Genomic DNA, 19,288 nt, shown 5'->3' with positions numbered 1-19,288 from the left:
AGTAACCAAAAAAGTGTTAAACAAATCAAAATATATTTTATATTTGAGATTCTTCAAATAGCCACCCTTTGCCTTGATGACAGCTTTGCACACTCTTGGCATTCTCTCAACCAGCTTCATGAGGTTGTCACCTAGAATGCATTTCAATGAACAGGTGTGCCTTGTTAATTTGTGGAATTTCTTTCTTAATGCGTTTGAGCCAATCAGTTGTGTTGTGACAAGGAAGGAGGGGTATACAGAAGATAGCCCTATTTAGTAAAATACCAAAGAGAAACGACAGTCCATCATTACTTTAAGACATGAAGGTCAGTCACTCCGGAAAACTTTGAAAGTTCCTTCAAGTGCAGTCGCAAAAACCATCAAGCACTATGATGAAACTGGCTCTCATGAGGACTGCTACAGGAATGGAAGACCCAGAGTTACCTCTGCTGCAGAGGATAAGTTCATTAGAGTTACCAGCCTCAGAAATTGCAGCCCAAATAAATGCTTCACAGAGTTCAAGTAACAGACACATCTCAACATCAACTGTTCAGAGGAGACTGTGTGAATCAGGCCTTCATGGTTGAATTGCTGCAAATAAACCAATACTAAAGGACACCATTAAGAAGAAGAGACTTGCTTGGGCCAAGAAACACAAGCAAAGGACATTGGACCGGTGGAAATGTGTCCTTTGGTCTGGAGTCCAAATTTGAGATTTTTGGTTCCAACCTCTGTGTCTTTGTGAGCCGCGGTGTCGGTGAACGAATGATCTCCGCATCTGTATTTCCCACAGTAAAGCATGGAGGAGGAAGTGTTATGGTGTGGGGGGTGCTTTGCTGGTGACACTGCCTGTGATTTATTTAGAATTCAAGGTACACTTAACCAGCAAGGCTACCACAGCCTTCTGCAGTGATATGCCATCCCAAAATATCAAACATCAAAATATATGTTATATTTGAGATTCTTCAAATAGCCACCCTTTGCCTTGATGACAGCTTTGCACATTCTTGGCATTCTCTCAACCAGCTTCATGAGGTAGTCACCTGGAATGCATTTAAATTAACAGGTGTGCCTTCTTAAAAGTTAATTTGTGGAATTTCTTCCCTTCTTAATGCGTTTGAGCCTATCAGTTGTGTTGTGACAAGGTATACAGAAGATAGCCCTATTTGGTAAAAGACATGAAGGTCAGTCAATATGGAACATTTCAAGAACTTTTAAAGTTTCTTCAAGTGCAGTCGCAAAAACCACCAAGCGCTATGATGAAACTAGCTCTCATGAGGACCACCACAGGAATGGAAGACTCAGAGTTACCTCTGCTGCAGAGGATAAGTTCATTAGTTACCAGCCTCAGAAATTGCAGCCCAAATAAATGCTTCACAGAGTTCAAGTAACAGACACATCTCAACATCAGCTGTTCAGAGGAGACTGTGTGAATCAGGCCTTCATGGTCGAATTGCTGCAAAGAAACCACTACTAAAGGACACCAATAAGAAGAAGAGACTTGCTTGGGCCAAGAAACACGAGCAATGGACATTAGACCGGTGGAAATGTCAAGAGTATGCAAAGCTGTCATCAAGGCTATTTGAAGAATCTGAAATATAAAATATATTTTGATTAGTTTAACACTTTTTTGGTTACTACATGATTCCATATGTGTTATTTCATAGTTTTGATGTCTTCACCATTATTCTACAATGAAGAAAATAGTAAAAATATAGAAACACCCTTGAATGAGTAGGTTCTAAAACTTTTGACCGGTAGTGTATATACTGTATATGAATGGGACAAACCTATCGATCACGTGACACCATTAATTCCAATGTGAAGACTCAATAGTGCATTGAAGCCAAATGAAGTCAGTAATTTGAAGGGGTGTCCACATACGTTTGTGTATATAGTGTATGACTACACAACCTGTGAGCTAACATTAACTAGCTGGCTAGCTCACGAAAGACTTGTCAATAAAAAGGTCACAACATTAATTATGCTAGCCTATGCTGGTTTTCTTTTGACTTGTAAGCAAGGTAACGTGCGTTGTACACATAACTACAATCGGTGGTTATCTAGCTAATTTTCATTAGCACCTAGCTAACCACAGATCTTTGACCAAACCAAAATAGCTTGTTAGCAGCTAGTCTCTCGATTACGGAGGTCGGAAAATGATCAAATTCACGTATGCTTATTGGAGCAGTGGTTACAATCCAGTACATAGCACTGAACCATCCTTGCTTCTTATTGACAGAGAGACCTAAGGTTAGCTAGTTAGTTAGCTACAAAGGCCAGTGTAATTCAAATAATTCTAGAAATAAACAAATGCTAAGGTAGGCAATTGGAAAGATGCTATACAACAATACATACGAGAAATACACAATATCAATTATTTAAACAAGAATCTACAAAAACACTATAATCTACTATTTATTCTATTTGACTTTACTTGCTAGGTTCCTTGCTACTTTTTTTTTTTTCTTTTCTTTTTAACAGTAACATGTAAAACACAAACAACAGAATAGCCAGAGGGATTACACAGAAATTGAGAAGAAAAAATATATATATATATATATTTAAAAAAACACAAATCCACTTTATATCAAATCAAATACAGACATGTAACGAATAATATTTTTTGACATTTTGTTTTGTATATACGTTTTAATTGTGCTAAATAGTTTTCCAAATCTGATTTTAAAAAATAAAAAAGGGGCTTTTTCTTCATAAATGTTGATTTGTGTATGAAATATTTTCCTAATAAAATAAAGAGATTTATGACATACTGACGTTCAATTGTGGAATCAGTGTAGTAGAATAATATGTCAAACTTAGATATTTCAATGGTTGTATGCATTTTGTTGCCAAGATATAGTTGTACATCAGTCCAGAACACCTCACTATGTAAACAATTACAAAATAAGTCTTCAATAGATTCAGTTTCTAGTTCACAAAAACTGCATTCACTAGTAACATCAGGTACAGTGAGGGAAAAAAGTATTTGATCCCCTGCTGATTTTGTACATTTGGCCACTGACTAAGACATGATCAGTCTATCATTTTAATGGTAGGTTTATTTGAACAGTGAGAGACAGAATAACAACAAAAAACGCATGTCAAAAATGTTATAAATTGATTTGCATTTTAATGAGGGAAATAAGTATTTGACCCCTCTGCAAAACATTACTTAGTACTTGGTGGCAAAACCCTTGTTGGCAATCACAGAGGTCAGACGTTTCTTGTAGTTGGCAACCAGGTTTGCACACATCTCAGGAGGGATTTTGTCCCACTCCTCTTTGCAGATCTTCTCCAAGTCATTAAGGTTTCGAGGCTGACGTTTGGCAACTCGAACCTTCAGCTCCCTCCACAGATTTTCTATGAGATTAAGTTCTGGAGCCTGGCTGCCTTGAGATCATTGACAAAATCCTCCGGTGTAGTTCTGGGCTGATTCCTCACCGTTCTCATGATCATTGCAACTCCACGAGGTGAGATCTTGCATGGAGCCCCAGGCCGAGAGAGATTGACAGTTCTTTTGTGTTTCTTCCATACCTATTTCCATAATCGCACCAACTGTTGTCACCTTCTCACCAAGCCTTCTTAGCGATGGTCTTGTAGCCCATTCCTGCCTTGTGTAGGTCTACAATCTTGTCCCTGACATCCTTGGAGAGCTCTTTGGTCTTGGCCATGGTGGAGAGTTTGGAATCTGATTGATTGCTTCTGTGGACAGGTGTCTTTTATACAGGTAACAAACTGAGATTAGGAGCACTCCCTTTAAGAGTGTGCTCCTAATCTCAGCTCGTTACCTGTATAAAAGACACCTGGGAGCCAGAAATCTTTCTGATTGAGAGGGGGTCAAATACTTATTTCCCTCATTAAAATGCAAATCAATTTATAACATTTTTGACATGCGTTTTTCTGGATGTTTTTGTTGTTATTCTGTCTCTCACTGTTCAAATAAATATAGACTGATCATTTCTTTGTCAGTGGGCAAATGTACAAAATCAGCAGGGGATCAAATACTTTTTTCCCTCACTGTATATATTTAGAAATCAGGCTATTACACGGGTAGAATCTATGGATAATCTTAAAGGAGATCTCCTTTACTTTATTGGTCACCATAAATTTGTGTGGAGTGAGCCAAGCACGGCGCCAGTTTACATCAAATGATGAAGCCCAATAAAATATAGCAGAAGGAACATAATTACTGTAGAAAATATCCCTTAAAAAACGATTATTGAATTTCTTATCTAGTAAACCTATGCCATTCACTTGGATATCGCTTACAATAGGAGATGTTCCAAAATATGCATTATTCTGAAATAAAGGTTTTATCCCACTAGGTATAGCTTTTATAACAGTGTCATATTCCTTGCTTGAAACCTCAAAGTATTGTATCTTTCAATAAATTCTCTCCATGTAAATAGATTCCCACTAATACTAACTAATTGGCTGACAAGGACAATGTCACGTCTCCTCCCGTTGCTCCCCTCAAGCGCTCTGATTCGTCGGTCTACTGAGCCACCGGTCTGAGCGCACCACCTCGGCTACACAGGTATGGAAACCCAAAGCACCCTAATCATCTCCAGCGCACCTGCACCTCATCATCTCATCACCACCCCTATTTAGCCCTGGACTGTTTTGGATGATGTTGTGTGTGATTGTTTAGCTTCGTGTCGTTTTCTCTATCTTAGTTATTTCTCTTTATCATTGTTAAGTAAACCTTGACATTGTTAATTCCTGCGTCTGCCTCTTCGTATACTCAGTACGCGTCACAGACAATGTTATTCGAGAACCAGTTACAGTAAAATAACATCTTGTTTCTATGTAATATCGACCCATTATTCCATATAAAACATTTATGTGTTGAAAAGTTGTTTACACAGCAAAGCCCAGCACATTAAAGCCTGCTTGTGAAAAGCCGCCAATTTCACAGGAAGTTTACCCACAATATAGGGACATTGTAGTAAAAAATTAAGCCCTCCGAGCTTTTGAAAAACTAAATGAGGTATAATATTCCAGAAACTATTAGGATTTTTTAAAGTACCTTTTCTCCCAGTTGACTTTTGATATGTGATTAGAGAGAGTGAAGTCTAAGACATTTAGACCGCCATCACAAACCCTGTTGGTGATAACATCTCTTTTTATCTTTTGTGGCTTGTTTTTTCCATATGAAGTTGTACAATAGCCTATCTAAGGTACAGCAAGTGGATTTGGGGATGTCAATAGATGAAAAAATATAGGATGCACGAGACAGCCCCTCAGCTTTGGATAAAAGCACCCTCCCTTGAAGACTTAAATCCCTCCCTAACCACGAGGAACATTTATTTTTGAAAGATTGTTACAGGATTCAAATTAAGATCATTCAAAGCCTTAAGATTTTTGGTGATCTTTACACCGAGGTAGGTTACAGTATCTTTTTCAGAGATGTTACCCCGCCCTGTGCTACTGGGTCCTGGACTTCCTGACGGGCCGCCCCCAGGTGGTGAAGGTAGGAAACAACATCTCCACTTCGCTGATCCTCAACACTGGGGCCCCACAAGGGTGCATGCTCAGCCCCCTCCTGTACTCCCTGTTCACTCATGACTGCATCCCCCAATTCAATCATCAAGTTTGCAGACGACACAACAGTAGTAGGCTTGATTACCAACAATGACGAGACCGACTACAGGGAGGAGGTGAGGGCTCTGGGAGTGTGGTGCCAGGAAAATAACCTCTCACTCAACATCAACAAAACAAAGGAGATGATTGTGGACTTCAGGAAACGGCTATCCACATCGACGGGACTGCAGTGGAGAAGGTGGAAAGCTTCAAGTTCCTTGGCGTACACATCACTGACAAACTGAAATGGTCCACCCACGCAGACAGTGTGGTGAAGAAGGTGCAACAGAGCCTCTTCAACCTCAGGAGGCTGAAGAAATTTGGCTTGGCACCTAAAACCCTCACAAACCTTTACAGATGCACAATTGAGAGCATCCTGACTGACTGTATCACCGCCTGGTACGGCAACTGCACCACCCGCAACCGCAGGGCTCTCCAGAGGGTGGTGCGGTCTGCCGAACGCATTACCGGGGGCAAACTACCCGCCCTCCAAGACACATACAGCACCCGATGTCACAGGAAGGCCAAAAAGATCATCAAGGACATCAACCACCTGAGCCACTGCCAGTTCACCCCGCTATCATCCAGAAGGCGAGGTCAGTACAGGTGCATCAAAGCTGGGACCGAGAGAATGAAAAACAGCTTATATCTCAAGGCCATCAGACTGTTAAATAGCCATCACTAGCACATTAGAGGCTGCTGCTGCCTATTGAAATCACTGGCCACTTTAAGAAATGGAACACTAGTCACTTTAATAATGTTTACATATCTTGCACTACTTATCTCATATGTATATACTGTATTCTATTCTATAATATTCTACTGTATCTTAGTCCATGCTGCTCTGTCATTGCTTGTCCATATGTATATATTCTTAAATTCCATTCCTTACTAGATTTGTGTGTATTGGGTATATGTTGTGAAATTGCTAGATATTACTTGTTAGATATTACTGCACTGTCAGAGCTAGAAGCACAAGCATTTCGCTACACCCACAATAACATCTGCTAAACACGCATGTGACAAATAACATTTTATTTGATTTGATTTACAATCTGCTGGATTGACAGCTCCTTTCAGAACAAACATCTCACATTTTGGAAAGATTTAATACTAAACCTGAGATTTTGGAGAACTGCTTCACAATATCCAATGCTAATCTAGCTTGTGACACATTTTCCAAGCGTTTGCTTGGAGAAATTTAGAGGTTTTTCCCACCATGCAACACTGCCTTGAGTGATGACATCAAAGCATGTGACAGGGTGTGCAGTTCTGTATGATAGCCACATTAGCGGCTAATTAGCATTTCCGTTGTTTTTTTTTGGGGGGGGTGTAATTACCTGCAAATATCTTGATAAAAGTTACCTTGTCGAAGAGAGATTTGTGCAGTTATCAAAACGTCTCGCTGGGGTAAGCCTACACAAAACACAGACCTTATATGAAGTAGTTCTAAAATCCCCTTTTGAAAAATGAATGGTGGAAAAACGATTGGAACCATGTCCGGGTTTTATGAGTATTATGACTGGTACTCAATTGATCCTTGAAGGAGAGCTCTCCATGTTCCAGAATCGTCCAGAATGCATCGCGCGGCCCATCGACGAAACATGGGCGAAGTACACAATGGGCGTTATTACGATGCCAATGGAGTTTCCCATCACCTCAAAAGTATAACTGGTTGCGCCTCTGGGTTTAGAAACTCTGTGTTATCGCCTCTGTCTGTGCATGAGAGTTTAGTTTCCCTCCCAGAAAACACGTGATACCGTAAAGTGTTGTGTATTCAGGAGGCGCCTGAAACGCGGATGGTTTCACTCCTTTTTGCGAGTTTCGGCTGACTTGACCGCAGTCCTTCAGGCCGTCTATGTCTTTGTTTTTACATGTATATTTTCGCTTTAGTTTTTACATGTATATTTTCCCATCTGCTTTTACGAACAGGGAAACATCACTTTCATCCGAATGGGATTCCTCTTGGAACGCAAGGTCTTCAGGTACAATTATTTATTAATGTCAGCATTTAGTTCATATCAAGAAACGGTGTAGCATGTATCATTTTACTATAGAAACACTGTGGGCTTTCATTACTACAGATCTGTTTGTTTTTTTATATCATAAAAAGGGTTTGTTGTGTTGAATGATTTCAAGACTTATAGACGGGTTATAGACACCAGATTTGTATAAACACATAAATAACAGTAGCCTAAATGTCAAGTGTTGTCCTCCTGTCCCAATATTGGAACATGCAATCTGATCTTCATGTTTGATGCAATACAAACCTCACAATAGGTCTGTACAGGATCGGATCGTAGTGTCAACCTTTCCTATTGTGTGAGCAGGACAAGTTTATTTTCACTTCTGTATTCAATATCTTTTTTTTGTTTTTCAGGTCAATGACCAAACATGAGATAGAAGACTTAGGCTATGTGATGTTTAATAAATAAGAAGATATGAAACATTTCCTTCTAACTATTTATTTGATGTTGCAGTGTTCATATGGTAAGTTGCCAACACCAATCATTGTTTAAGAACAGGTTCAACATCTGACTGTACTGTTTTTGTCACTATCATATATGTTGTTGTAGTATGCCTTATTTAAGCAATAAGGCACGAGGGGGTGTGGTACGTGGCCAATATACCATGGCTAAGGGCTGTTGTTATGCACGACAGAACGCGGAGAGCCTGGATACAGCCCTTAGCCGTGGTATATTGGCCATAGACCACAAACCCCCGAAGTGCCTTATTGCTATTATAAACTGGTTACCAATGTAATTAGGGCAGTCAAAATAAATGTTTTGTCATACCATGATATACCACAGCTTTCAGCCAATCAGCATTCAGGGCTCTACCACCCAGTTTATAGTAAGCATTGTGATCTGGGTGGTTCGAGCCCTGAATGCTGATTGGCTGGTATATCGTGCCTAAGAACAGCCCTTAGCCATGGTATATTGGCCATGGTATATTGGCCATATACCACACCCCCTCTGGCCTTATTGCTTAAATATTCCACTTTATATTTCTGGCAGCTGTTTGTGTTTTTGTATTGAACTGGATAATAAAACATTTACAAATAAAATATATTTTGAAAAAATAACCGGTTCGGGGCCTCCCGAGTGACGCAGCGGTCTAAGGCACTGCAGTGCTTGAGGCGTCGCTACAGATCCGGGTTCGATCCAGGGCTGTGTCGCAGCTGGCCATGACTGGGAGACCCATGAGGCGACGCACAATTGGCCCAGTGTCGTCCGGGTTAGGGGAGGGTTTTGCCAGCCGGGATGTCCTTGTCCCATCGCGCTCTAGCGACTCCTGTGGCGGGCCGGGCGCATGCACGCTGACATGGTCGCCAGTTGTACGAAGTTTCCTCCGACACATTGGTGTGGCTGGCTTCCGGGTTAAATGAACAGTGTGTAAGAAGCATTGCGGCTTGGCAGAGTCGTGTTTCGGAGGACGCCTCTCCCGAGTCCGTACGGGAGTTGCAGCGTTGGGACAAGACTGTAACTACCAATTGGATATCACGAAATTGGGGAGAAACAGGGGTTAAAAAATTGGTTCAATATAGCATTCCAGTTTTACTGGCAGCTAGGCAGCAAGTGGTGTGAAAAAGTGTTTGCCCCTTTCCTGATTTCTTATTTGTATGCATGTTTGTCACACTTAAATGTTTCAGATCAAACAAATGTAAATATTAGTCAAAGATAACACAAGTAAACACAAAATGTAGTTTTGAAATGAAGGTTGTTATTATTAAGGGAAAACAAAATCCAAACCCACATGGCCCTGTGTGAAAAAGTGATTGCCCCCTACAACCTAATAACTGGTTGGGCCACCCTTAGCAGCAACAACTGCAATCAAGCGTTTGCGATAACTTGCAATGAGTCTTTTACAGCGCTGTGGAGGAATTTTGGCCCACTCATCTTTGCAGAATTGTTGTAATTCAGCCACATTGGAGGGTTTTCGAGCATGAACTGCCTTTTTAAGGTCATGCCACAGCATCTCAATAGGATTCAGGTCAGGACTTGACTAGGCCACTCCAAAGTCTTCATTTTGTTTTTCTTCAGCCATTCAGAGGTGGACTTGCTGGTGTGTTTTGGATCATTGTCCTGCTGCAGAACCCAAGTTTGCTTCAGCTTGAGGTCACAAACAGATGGCCAGACATTCTCCTTCAGAATTTTTTGGTAGACAGCAGAATTCATGGTTCCATTTATCACAGCAAGTGTTCCAGGTCCTGAAGCAGCAAAACAGGCCCAGACCATCACACTACCACCAGCATATTTTACTGTTGGTATGATGTTCTTTTTCTGAAATGCGGTGTTACTTTTACGCCAGATGTAATGGGACACACACCTTCCAAAAAGTTCAACTTTTGTCTCGTCAGTCCACAGAGTATTTTCCCAAAGGTCTTGGGGATCATCAAGATGTTTTCTGGCAAAAATGAGACGAGCCTTAATGTTCTTTTTGCTCAGCAGTGGTTTTCGTCTTGGAACTCTGCCATGCAGGCCATTTTTGCCCAGTCTCTTTCTTATGGTGAAGTCATGAACACTGACCTTAACTGAGGCAAGTGAGGCCTGCAGCTCTTTGGATGTTGTTGTGGGGTCTTTTGTGACCTCTTGGATGAGTCGTCGCTGCGCTCTTGAGGTAATTTTGGTCAGCCGGCCACTCCTGGGAAGGTTCACCACTGTTCCATGTTTTCGCCATTTGTGGATAATGGCTCTCACTGTGGTTCGCTGGTGTCCCAAAGCTTTAGAAATGGCTTTATAACCTTTTCCAGACTGATGGATCTCAATTACTTTCTTTCTCATTTGTTCCTGAATTTCTTTGGATCTCGGCATGATGTCTAGCTTTTGAGGATCTTTTGGTCTACTTCACTTTGTCAGGAAGGTCCTATTTAATTGATTTCTTGATTGAGAACAGGTGTGGCAGTAATCAGGCCTGGGTGTGGCTAGAGGAATTGAACTTAGGTGTGATAAACCACAGTTGAGTTGTGTTATAACAGGGGGGCAAACACTTTTTCACACAGGGCCATGTAGGTTTGGATTTTGTTTTCCCTTAATAATAACAACCTTAATTTCAAAACTGCATTTTGTGTTTACTTGTGTTATCTTTGACTAATATTTAAATTTGTTTGATGATCTGAAACATTTAAGTGTGACAAACATGCAAACAAATAACAAATCAGGAAGGGGGCACTTTTTCACACCACTGTATGTACTGTTCCTGCCTACCTGGGCTCGGATAAGATACTGCAATCTCCATTTGCTCTCACACATATACCCACCCACAAACAGTCTGTGTCTGTGGGCAGTATAGTGGTACCATATACTGTATGTTATCTTTATTTATGAGTTTGATGGTAATGGCCCTCACTGTATCCTCTTGTTCCTCCTAGCCCTGTACACCCTCCCTGCTCCAGTCAATGTTTCCATAGAGTCCCTCAACTTCCACCATGTTCTACGCTGGAGCCCTGGTCCAGGCACACCTCCCGGGACTATGTACAAGATCACCTGCAGGTTGTCACCCACACCCCACACACCCACCTCTGTGGCTGCTTTGCGTGATGTATTGTTGTCACTACCTTTTTGCCCTTCATGCTGTTGTCTTTGCCTAACAATGTTTGTACCATGTTTGTGCTGCTACCATGTTGTGCTGCTGCCATGTTGTGTTGCTACTGTGTTGTGTTGTCATGTTGTGTTGCTGCCATGTTGTGTTGTTGTCTTAGGTCTCTCTTTATGTAGTGTTGTGGTGTCTCTCCTACATTTTTATTCGTAATCCCAGCCCCTGTTCCCACAGGAGGTCTTTTGCCTCTTGGTAGGCCGTCATTGTAAATAAGAATTTGTTCTTAATTGACTTGCCTAGTTAAATAAAGGTTCAATATACACTACCGGTCAAAAGTTTTAGAACACCTACTCATTCAAGGGTTTTTCTTTATTTTTACTATATTCTACATTGTAGAATAATAGTGAAGACATCAAAACTATGAAATAACACATCATGTGAATCATGTAGTAACCAAAAAAAGTGTTAAACAAATACAAATATATTTTTAATTTGAGATTCTTCAAATAGCCACCCTTTGTCTTGATGATAGCTTTGCACACTCTTGTCATTCTCTCAACCAGCTTCACCTGGAATGCTTTTCCAACAGTCTTGAAGGAGTTCCCACATATGCTGAGCACTTGTTGGCTGCTTTTCCTTCACTCTGCGGTCCGACTCATCCCAAACCATCTCAATTGGGTTGAGGTCGGGGGATTGTGGAGGCCAGGTCATCTGATGCAGCACTCTATCACTCTGCTTCTTGGTCAAATAGCCCTTACACAGCCTGGAGGTGTGTGTTAGGTCATTGTCCTGTTGAAAAACAAATGATAGTCCCACTAAGCCCAAACCAGCTGGGATGGCATATCACTGCAGAAGGCTGTGGTAGCCTTGCTGGTTAAGTGTACCTTGAATTCTAAATAAATCACAGGCAGTGTCACCAGCAAAGCACCCCCCACACCATAACACTTCCTCCTCCATGCTTTACGGTGGGAAATACAGATGCGGAGATCATTCGTTCACCGACACCGCGGCTCACAAAGACACAGAGGTTGGAACCAAAAATCTCAAATTTGGACTCCAGACCAAAGGACACATTTCCACCGGTCTAATGTCCTTTGCTTGTGTTTCTTGGCCCAAGCAAGTCTCTTCTTCTTAATGGTGTCCTTTAGTATTGGTTTATTTGCAGCAATTCAACCATGAAGGCCTGATTCACACAGTCTCCTCTGAACAGTTGATGTTGAGATGTGTCTGTTACTTGAACTCTGTGAAGCATTTATTTGGGCTGCAATTTCTGAGGCTGGTAACTCTAATGAACTTATCCTCTGCAGCAGAGGTAACTCTGGGTCTTCCATTCCTGTAGCAGTCCTCATGAGAGCCAGTTTCATCATAGTGCTTGATGGTTTTTGCGACTGCACTTGAAGGAACTTTCAAAGTTTTCCGGAGTGACTGACCTTCATGTCTTAAAGTAATGATGGACTGTCGTTTCTCATTGGTATTTTACTAAATAGGGCTATCTTCTGTATACCCCTCCTTCCTTGTCACAACACAACTGATTGGCTCAAACGCATTAAGAAAGAAAGAAATTCCACAAATTAACAAGGCACACCTGTTCATTGAAATGCATTCCAGGTGACTACCTCATGAAGCTGGTTGAGAGAATGCCAAGAGTGTGCAAAGCTGTCATCAAGGCAAAGGGTGGCTATTTGAAGAATCTCAAATATAAAATATATTTTGATTTGTTTAACACTTTTTTGGTTACTACAGGATTCCATATCTGTTATTTCATAGTTTTGTCTTCACTATGATTCTACAATGTAGAAAATAGTAAAAAATAAAGAAAAACCCTTGAATGAGTAGGTGTTCTAAAACGTTTGACCGGTAGTGTATATACAGTGGGGGGAAAAAGTATTTAGTCAGCCACCAATTGTGCAAGTTCTCCCACTTAAAAAGATGAGAGAGGCCTGTAATTTTCATCATAGGTACACGTCAACTATGACAGACAAAATGAGAAAAAAATTCCCGAAAATCACATTGTAGGATTTTTAATGAATTTATTTGCAAATTATGGTGGAAAATAAGTATTTGGTCAATAACAAAAGTTTCTCAATAATTTGTTATATACCCTTTGTTGGCAATGACACAGGTCAAACGTTTTCTGTAAGTCTTCACAAGGTTTTCACACACTGTTGCTGGTTTTTTGGCCCATTCCTCCATGCAGATCTCCTCTAGAGCAGTGATGTTTTGGGGCTGTCGCTGGGCAACACAGACTTTCAACTCCCTCCAAAGAATTTCTATGGGGTTGAGATCTGGAGACTGGCTAGGCCACTCCAGGACCTTGAAATGCTTCTTACGAAGCCACACCTTCGTTGCCCGGGCGGTGTGTTTGGGATCATTGTCATGCTGAAAGACCCAGCCACGTTTCATCTTCAATGCCCTTGCTGATGGAAGGAGGTTTTCACTCAAAATCTCACGATACATGGCCCCATTCATTCTTTCCTTTACACGGATCAGTCGTCCTGATCCCTTTGCAGAAAAAACAGCCCCGAAGCATGATGTTTCCACCCCCATGCTTCACAGTAGGTATGGTGTTCTTTGGATGCAACTCAGCATTCTTTGTCCTCCAAACACGACCGAGTTGAGTTTTTACCAAAAAGTTATATTTTGGTTTCATCTGACCATATGACATTCTCCCAATCCTCTTCTGGATCATCCAAATGCACTCTAGCAAACTTCAGACGGGCCTGGACATGTACTGGCTTAAGCAGGGGGACACGTCTGGCACTGCAGGATTAGAGTCCCTGGCGGCGTAGTGTGTTACTGATGGTAGGCTTTGTTACTTTGGTCCCAGCTCTCTGCAGGTCATTCACTAGGTCCCCCCACGTGGTTCTGGGATTTTTGCTCACCGTTCTTGTAATCATTTTGACCCCACGGGGTGAGATCTTGCGTGGAGCCCCAGATCGAGGGAGTCTTCCATTTCCTAATAATTGCTCCCACAGTTGATTTCTTCAAACCAAGCTGCTTACCTATTGCAGATTCAGTCTTCCCAGCCTTGTGCAGGTCCACAATTTTGTTTCTGGTGTCCTTTGACAGCTCTTTGGTCTTGGCCATAGTGGAGTTTGGAGTGTGACTGTTTGAGGTTGTGGACAGGTGTCTTTTATACTGATACCAAGTTCAAACAGGTGCCATTAATACAGGTAACGAGTGGAGGACAGAGGAGCCTCTTAAAGAAGAAGTTACAGGTCTGTGAGAGCCAGAAATCTTGCTTGTTTGTAGGTGACCAAATACTTATTTTCCACCATAATTTGCAAATAAATTCATAAAAAATCCTACAATGGGATTTTCTGGAGAAAAAAATTCTCAATTTGTCTGTCATAGTTGACGTGTACCTATGATGAAAATTACAGGCCTCTCTCATCTTTTTAAGTGGGAGAACTTGCACAATTGGTGGCTGACTAAATACTTTTTTCCCCCACTGTATATTTTTTAAACATGTCATGTTGGATCATTGGCTGAGCTGGCCAATCAGCGGTCTACTCACATGAATATCTTTAATGACCGGTTTACGTCCACACCATTCTGTTGTTGAGGTACGCCCAAACCCAGTGCTTTGCCTATATGCATTTAGCAGTGGCGGAAATCTGGAAACACTGGACAGTTACTTTGAATGATAACTGAGTATAATATCACCCATCATCATGATTTTGTTTGTGTTAATCTCGTTGAATAATTATTCTACTGCATTGTGGATAGGTTTTTGGACTTTAGACGAATGATGGTGATCGTATTGCCATGACACACTTGATATGACTGGGTTGTGGATTGTCTCAGAGGTTAGATGTAATAACACTATATTTACAGTAGTAAATCATTGCTTTTCAGAGAGACAGTCATTGGAAAGTTCAGACTTCAGTCAGAGCATTTTGGGTTTCACTTGTGGAGAAAAGCGTTGGTTTTGGACATAAGCTAAAACCTTTACCTTTAACCAGGATTAGCCTATTCAGCGTCATTTGCCTGTCTTGCAAAGTGTGTTGTGGCTGGAAGATGTGACTGCAGTGTGAAGTGTTTTTTAAAAGTATTGCTTTCACTTGACCATAGATACAGTTTTGTGTCATCGTGGTCATTGTTTCCACCCTCATAGTATCTGCTCTAGACTCTAGAGACAGTACTCTGTTATGCAGGTGTTACCACTTTAAAAAATCTGTGAATTTCAAGGGAATTCAATATAATCAACCACATTCCCTTCTGCTGGGGTATACAAAACAACACTCTGAGACAATGAGATTTAACCAAACTTACTGTATTTTGTCAATAAAGTTATTCAACTAGGCCTACTCCTTGTTTTATTTGCTAATATTCGGCGCCGCACATTTTACATTTACATTTTAGTCATTTAGCAGACGCTCTTATCCAGAGTGAGTGCATACATAAAAATAAAAAAACTTTATACTGGCCCCCCGTGGGAATCAAACCCACAACCCTGGCATTGCAAGTGCCATGCTCTACCAACTGAGCTACACGGGGCTACACAGAAATTACCCTCCATGTTTCTGTGTCAACAGAAGAAACCACAAGAAGCTATTGCTACGACCTCAACCCAACATGACAAGTCATAGGCTGGATCTAAAGTTCCACAAAGAAGAGTATAAATTCTATGTTTGTGCCTCCCGCAACCGCTCAGAGTCGCCCTTGGTGGAGACCACCTTCACCCCCTACTTACAGAGTATGTCTGCTCTCCATTTTGTCTTGCTAATAGGAATGTTAAGATATTTGTTTGCTAGAGATTTTGAATAGGAGGTGTTTGTGTGAGTGCAATTATTTACATTAGCTAAGTTGACATGAAATTACACAATCTAGTCATGTATTTGTGTGTGAAGGTGTCTGTTGTAATGTTTTTGTAAATTTTTTTATCTGTGTGTGAAATGATGCTACAGTACCATTATATCTTACATAGCTGTTATTGGGTCTCCAACATTGTCTTTGGATGGATGTGGCAACTGCCTGGAAATCAACATCACACTGCTTGAGATAGAAACTATTAAAGATATCTATGGGAAATCCTTATCTTTTGACATCTACTGGAAGAGAGCAGGAGATACACAGGTACAAACAACTATGCCTATTCTTTCCTTGTCTTCATTTTAGTATCAAATTGTACTCTTTCTTTATGATGTGAAATATAGAGGACCATTTAGTCTAAATCTTACTCTTAGTTCATGTTCATTTCCAGCCCAAAAAGACCCAAACAACTAATTTAAGTTACACGCTGGAGAACTTGGAGGTGGGTGTGGAGTACTGTGTGAGGGTGTACACAAAGATCACCACCAACCCCCACACACTGCCCTCTGGGTGGAAGTGTGCTTACACCAGCATTCTGGAGCCCAACAGAGGTGAATATTGTTTATAGTTATAAGTCAGTGTTTCATCCCAATTGCACAGAGCTCATATTTTATCATGATTCTCTCGCTCTCTCTCTCTCTCTCTCTCTCTCTCTCTCTCTCTCTCTCTCTCTCCAGTCCCTGCTGTTGTAGCTGGGCTGTCTGTTGTCCTCATTGTGAGTGGGATAGGTCTTATGGTTCTCATGTTTGGCCTGTTCTACATGGGGTTCCTGTGCAAGCTGAAGACCCAACAACCCAGAGGACTGGTGAGAAATGGCTACATCTGTAACTAACTACACAATCTCACTTTTTCACTGTTCGTCTGTGATCCTTTATGTTTGTCTTTGTCATTGTTTCAATGTGGATCTAGAATGTGAATTTGTGGAGCTTAAGAAATGCAAAGCCAATGCAAATTCCTATAGGAAAATACTGTAAGTTGAACTCTATCACCCACGTAGTCTACATAAAGTGGTGTACATACCATCTATAGCCATAAGATTCAGGCAATAACGTCACTGTACCTTTCTCCGTGTTTAACACAGCCTCTCTCTCCTCCCCCCATGCAGACTGCCCTGGTGGAGAGCTACTTCCTCATCCCAGAGAGGACGATCCCTGACTTGGTCTCTATATCTTCTGAGACAGAGGAACAAGGGAAGGCCCTCAGACCAAAAACACACCATGACAGACAGAACTCGAACCATGCGGGGGAGGAGGAGGATGATGAAGAGGAAGAGGGGGGAAACGACGACTACGTGGACCGCGCTGCGGGGCTGTCCTTTGACAGCAGCTCCAGCACCACACAGTCCCAGGATGCATCAGGGGCTAATGTGACCCTCCTTGACACAGCAGGGCATTCTGGGGGGTTGAGTTCTGAGGTAGCTGCTACTGAGGAGGAAAGGGAAGCTCCTGTGGGTGTGATTGTGCTAGGATGTCAGGCTCAGGGAGGGGTCAATGGTGAACAGGTGAGTGTCATTTCCAGCTTTGACGGAGACCGACCCAGACCTCTGGGACTTGGAGGGTTGGGTGGAGAGGAGGAGAAAGAGAGAGAGGTGGAGGAGAAGGAGACCTCTGGTAACGTCAATCTGTTCTCTGTGACTCTGGGGGCATTAAAGAGGGATGATGAGGAGGAGTATGAAGAGGAGACAGACTTTCTATTAGAATTTTCAAAACAGGAGCAGAAGCCTCAACTTCCCATAGACTCCTTACAGAGGACCTTACGACCGGGCAGCATGAGATCTCAGAGTGAGATACAGGAAGATACAGGCCTAGTACTGACACTGCCACAGACAGTCTGCACACGGATATACTCTGAATATTCAAATAGACATGCTGACAGCAGCACAGAGCCACACTCTGGCTACCTTGTAACGAACACAGGCACTGTGCAGGCTGACAATGCGACAGAAGGAGAGGAGGAAGACTTCTCAGGGTACATGGGGCGTTGATTATTGTGTGTGTGTGTGAGGCTCTGTGAGCGCGGGCGCAGTGTAGGTCTACAGTGTAATAGTGTGCCTTAGCCGATAACTGCACAGATATTCCACTTGGTTGGTTATGCCGTCTCACCTAGGCCTACATTCCTTCCCAATTATTTGCTTCTGTTGAGTATGTGAGAGTATGTGAATGTGTATGTAAAATAACAAGTTCCATAAATTGCCATGCACTTGTTTTTCTATGTCTGTTTTATTCATTGTAATGTAAGTGCAATTTCATGAATAAGAGCTCAGATCAAATCGTCACGCCATCTTAACTGACTTCATTTGGCCGACTTCATTTGGCTTCAATGCGCTATTGACTCTTCACCAATGACTGTATACACTACAAGACCAAAAGTATGTGGACACATGCTCGTCGAACGTCTCATTCAAAAATCATGTGCATTAATATGGAGTTGGTCCCCCCTTTGCTGATATAACAGCCTCTACTCTTCTGGGAAGGCTTTCCACTAGATGTTGGAACATTGCTGCAGGGGGATTTGCTTCCATTCAGCCACAAGAGCATTAGTGAGGTCAGGCACTGATGTTGGGCGATTAGGCCTGGCTCGCGGTCGGTGTTCCAATTCCTCCCAAAGGTGTTCGATGGGGATGAGGTCAGGGCTCTGTGCAGGCCAGTCAAGTTCTTCCACACCGATCTCGACAAACCATTGCTGTATGGTCCTCGTTTTGTGCACGGGGACATTGTCATGCTGAAACAGGAAAGGGCCTTCACCAAACTGTTGCCACAAAGTTGGAAGCACAGAATCGTCTAGAATATCATTGTATGCTGTAGCGTTAAGCTATCACTTCACTGGAACTAAGGGGCCTAACCCAAACCATGAAAAACAGCCCCAGACCATTATTCCTTCTCCACCAAACTTTACAGTTGGAACTATGTATTGGGCAGGTAGCGCTCTCCTGGCATCCTCCAAACCCAGATTAGTTTGTCAGACTGCCAGATGGTGAAGCGTGATTCATCACTCCAGAGAAGGTGTTTCCACTGCTCCAGAGTCCAATGGCGATGAGCTTTACACAACTCCAGCCGACGCTTGGCATTGCGCATGGTGATCTTAGGCTTGTGTGCAGCTGCTTGGCCATGGAAACCCACTTCATGAAGCTCCTGACGAACAGTTATTGTGCTGACGTTGCTTCCAGAGGCAGTTTGGAACTCTGTAGTGAGTGTTGCAACCGAGGACACAATTTTTACACGCTTCAGCACTTGGCGGTCCTGTTCTGTGAGCTTTTGTGGCCTACCACTTTGCGGCTGAACCGTTGTTGCTCCTAGACGTTTCTACTTCACAATAACAGCACTTACAGTTGACCGGGGCAGCTCTAGCAGGGCAGAAATTTTACAAACTG

The 19,288-nt window shown here is 42.1% G+C and overlaps 1 protein-coding gene across 5 annotated transcripts; it reads left to right on the top strand.

The window, feature by feature from the left end:
* Positions 1–6,822: 6,822 nt before the first annotated feature.
* Positions 6,823–18,129, top strand: LOC121552784. 5 transcript variants are annotated; one of them, XM_041865836.2, is made up of 9 exons: positions 6,823–6,975; positions 7,498–7,550; positions 7,946–8,055; positions 10,937–11,057; positions 15,642–15,802; positions 16,034–16,182; positions 16,310–16,469; positions 16,596–16,723; positions 17,024–18,129. In XM_041865836.2, exons 3-9 carry the CDS (start codon positions 8,007–8,009, stop codon positions 17,900–17,902), a joined length of 1,647 nt encoding a protein of 548 aa, XP_041721770.1. In that variant the 5' UTR covers positions 6,823–6,975; positions 7,498–7,550; positions 7,946–8,006; the 3' UTR covers positions 17,903–18,129. The 5 variants fall into 5 exon arrangements, with proteins under 5 accessions (XP_041721770.1, XP_041721779.1, XP_041721787.1 ...); XM_041865845.2 differs by lacking the exon at positions 6,823–6,975 and adding an exon at positions 7,215–7,230; XM_041865826.2 differs by lacking the exon at positions 6,823–6,975 and having other exon boundaries at positions 7,250–7,550.
* The last annotated feature ends 1,159 nt before the right edge of the window (positions 18,130–19,288 follow it).

Source organism: Coregonus clupeaformis, chromosome 4 (genome assembly GCF_020615455.1).
Source record: "Coregonus clupeaformis isolate EN_2021a chromosome 4, ASM2061545v1, whole genome shotgun sequence".
NCBI lineage: Eukaryota > Metazoa > Chordata > Actinopteri > Salmoniformes > Salmonidae > Coregonus > Coregonus clupeaformis.
This window is presented reverse-complemented; position numbering and strand designations above follow the sequence as displayed.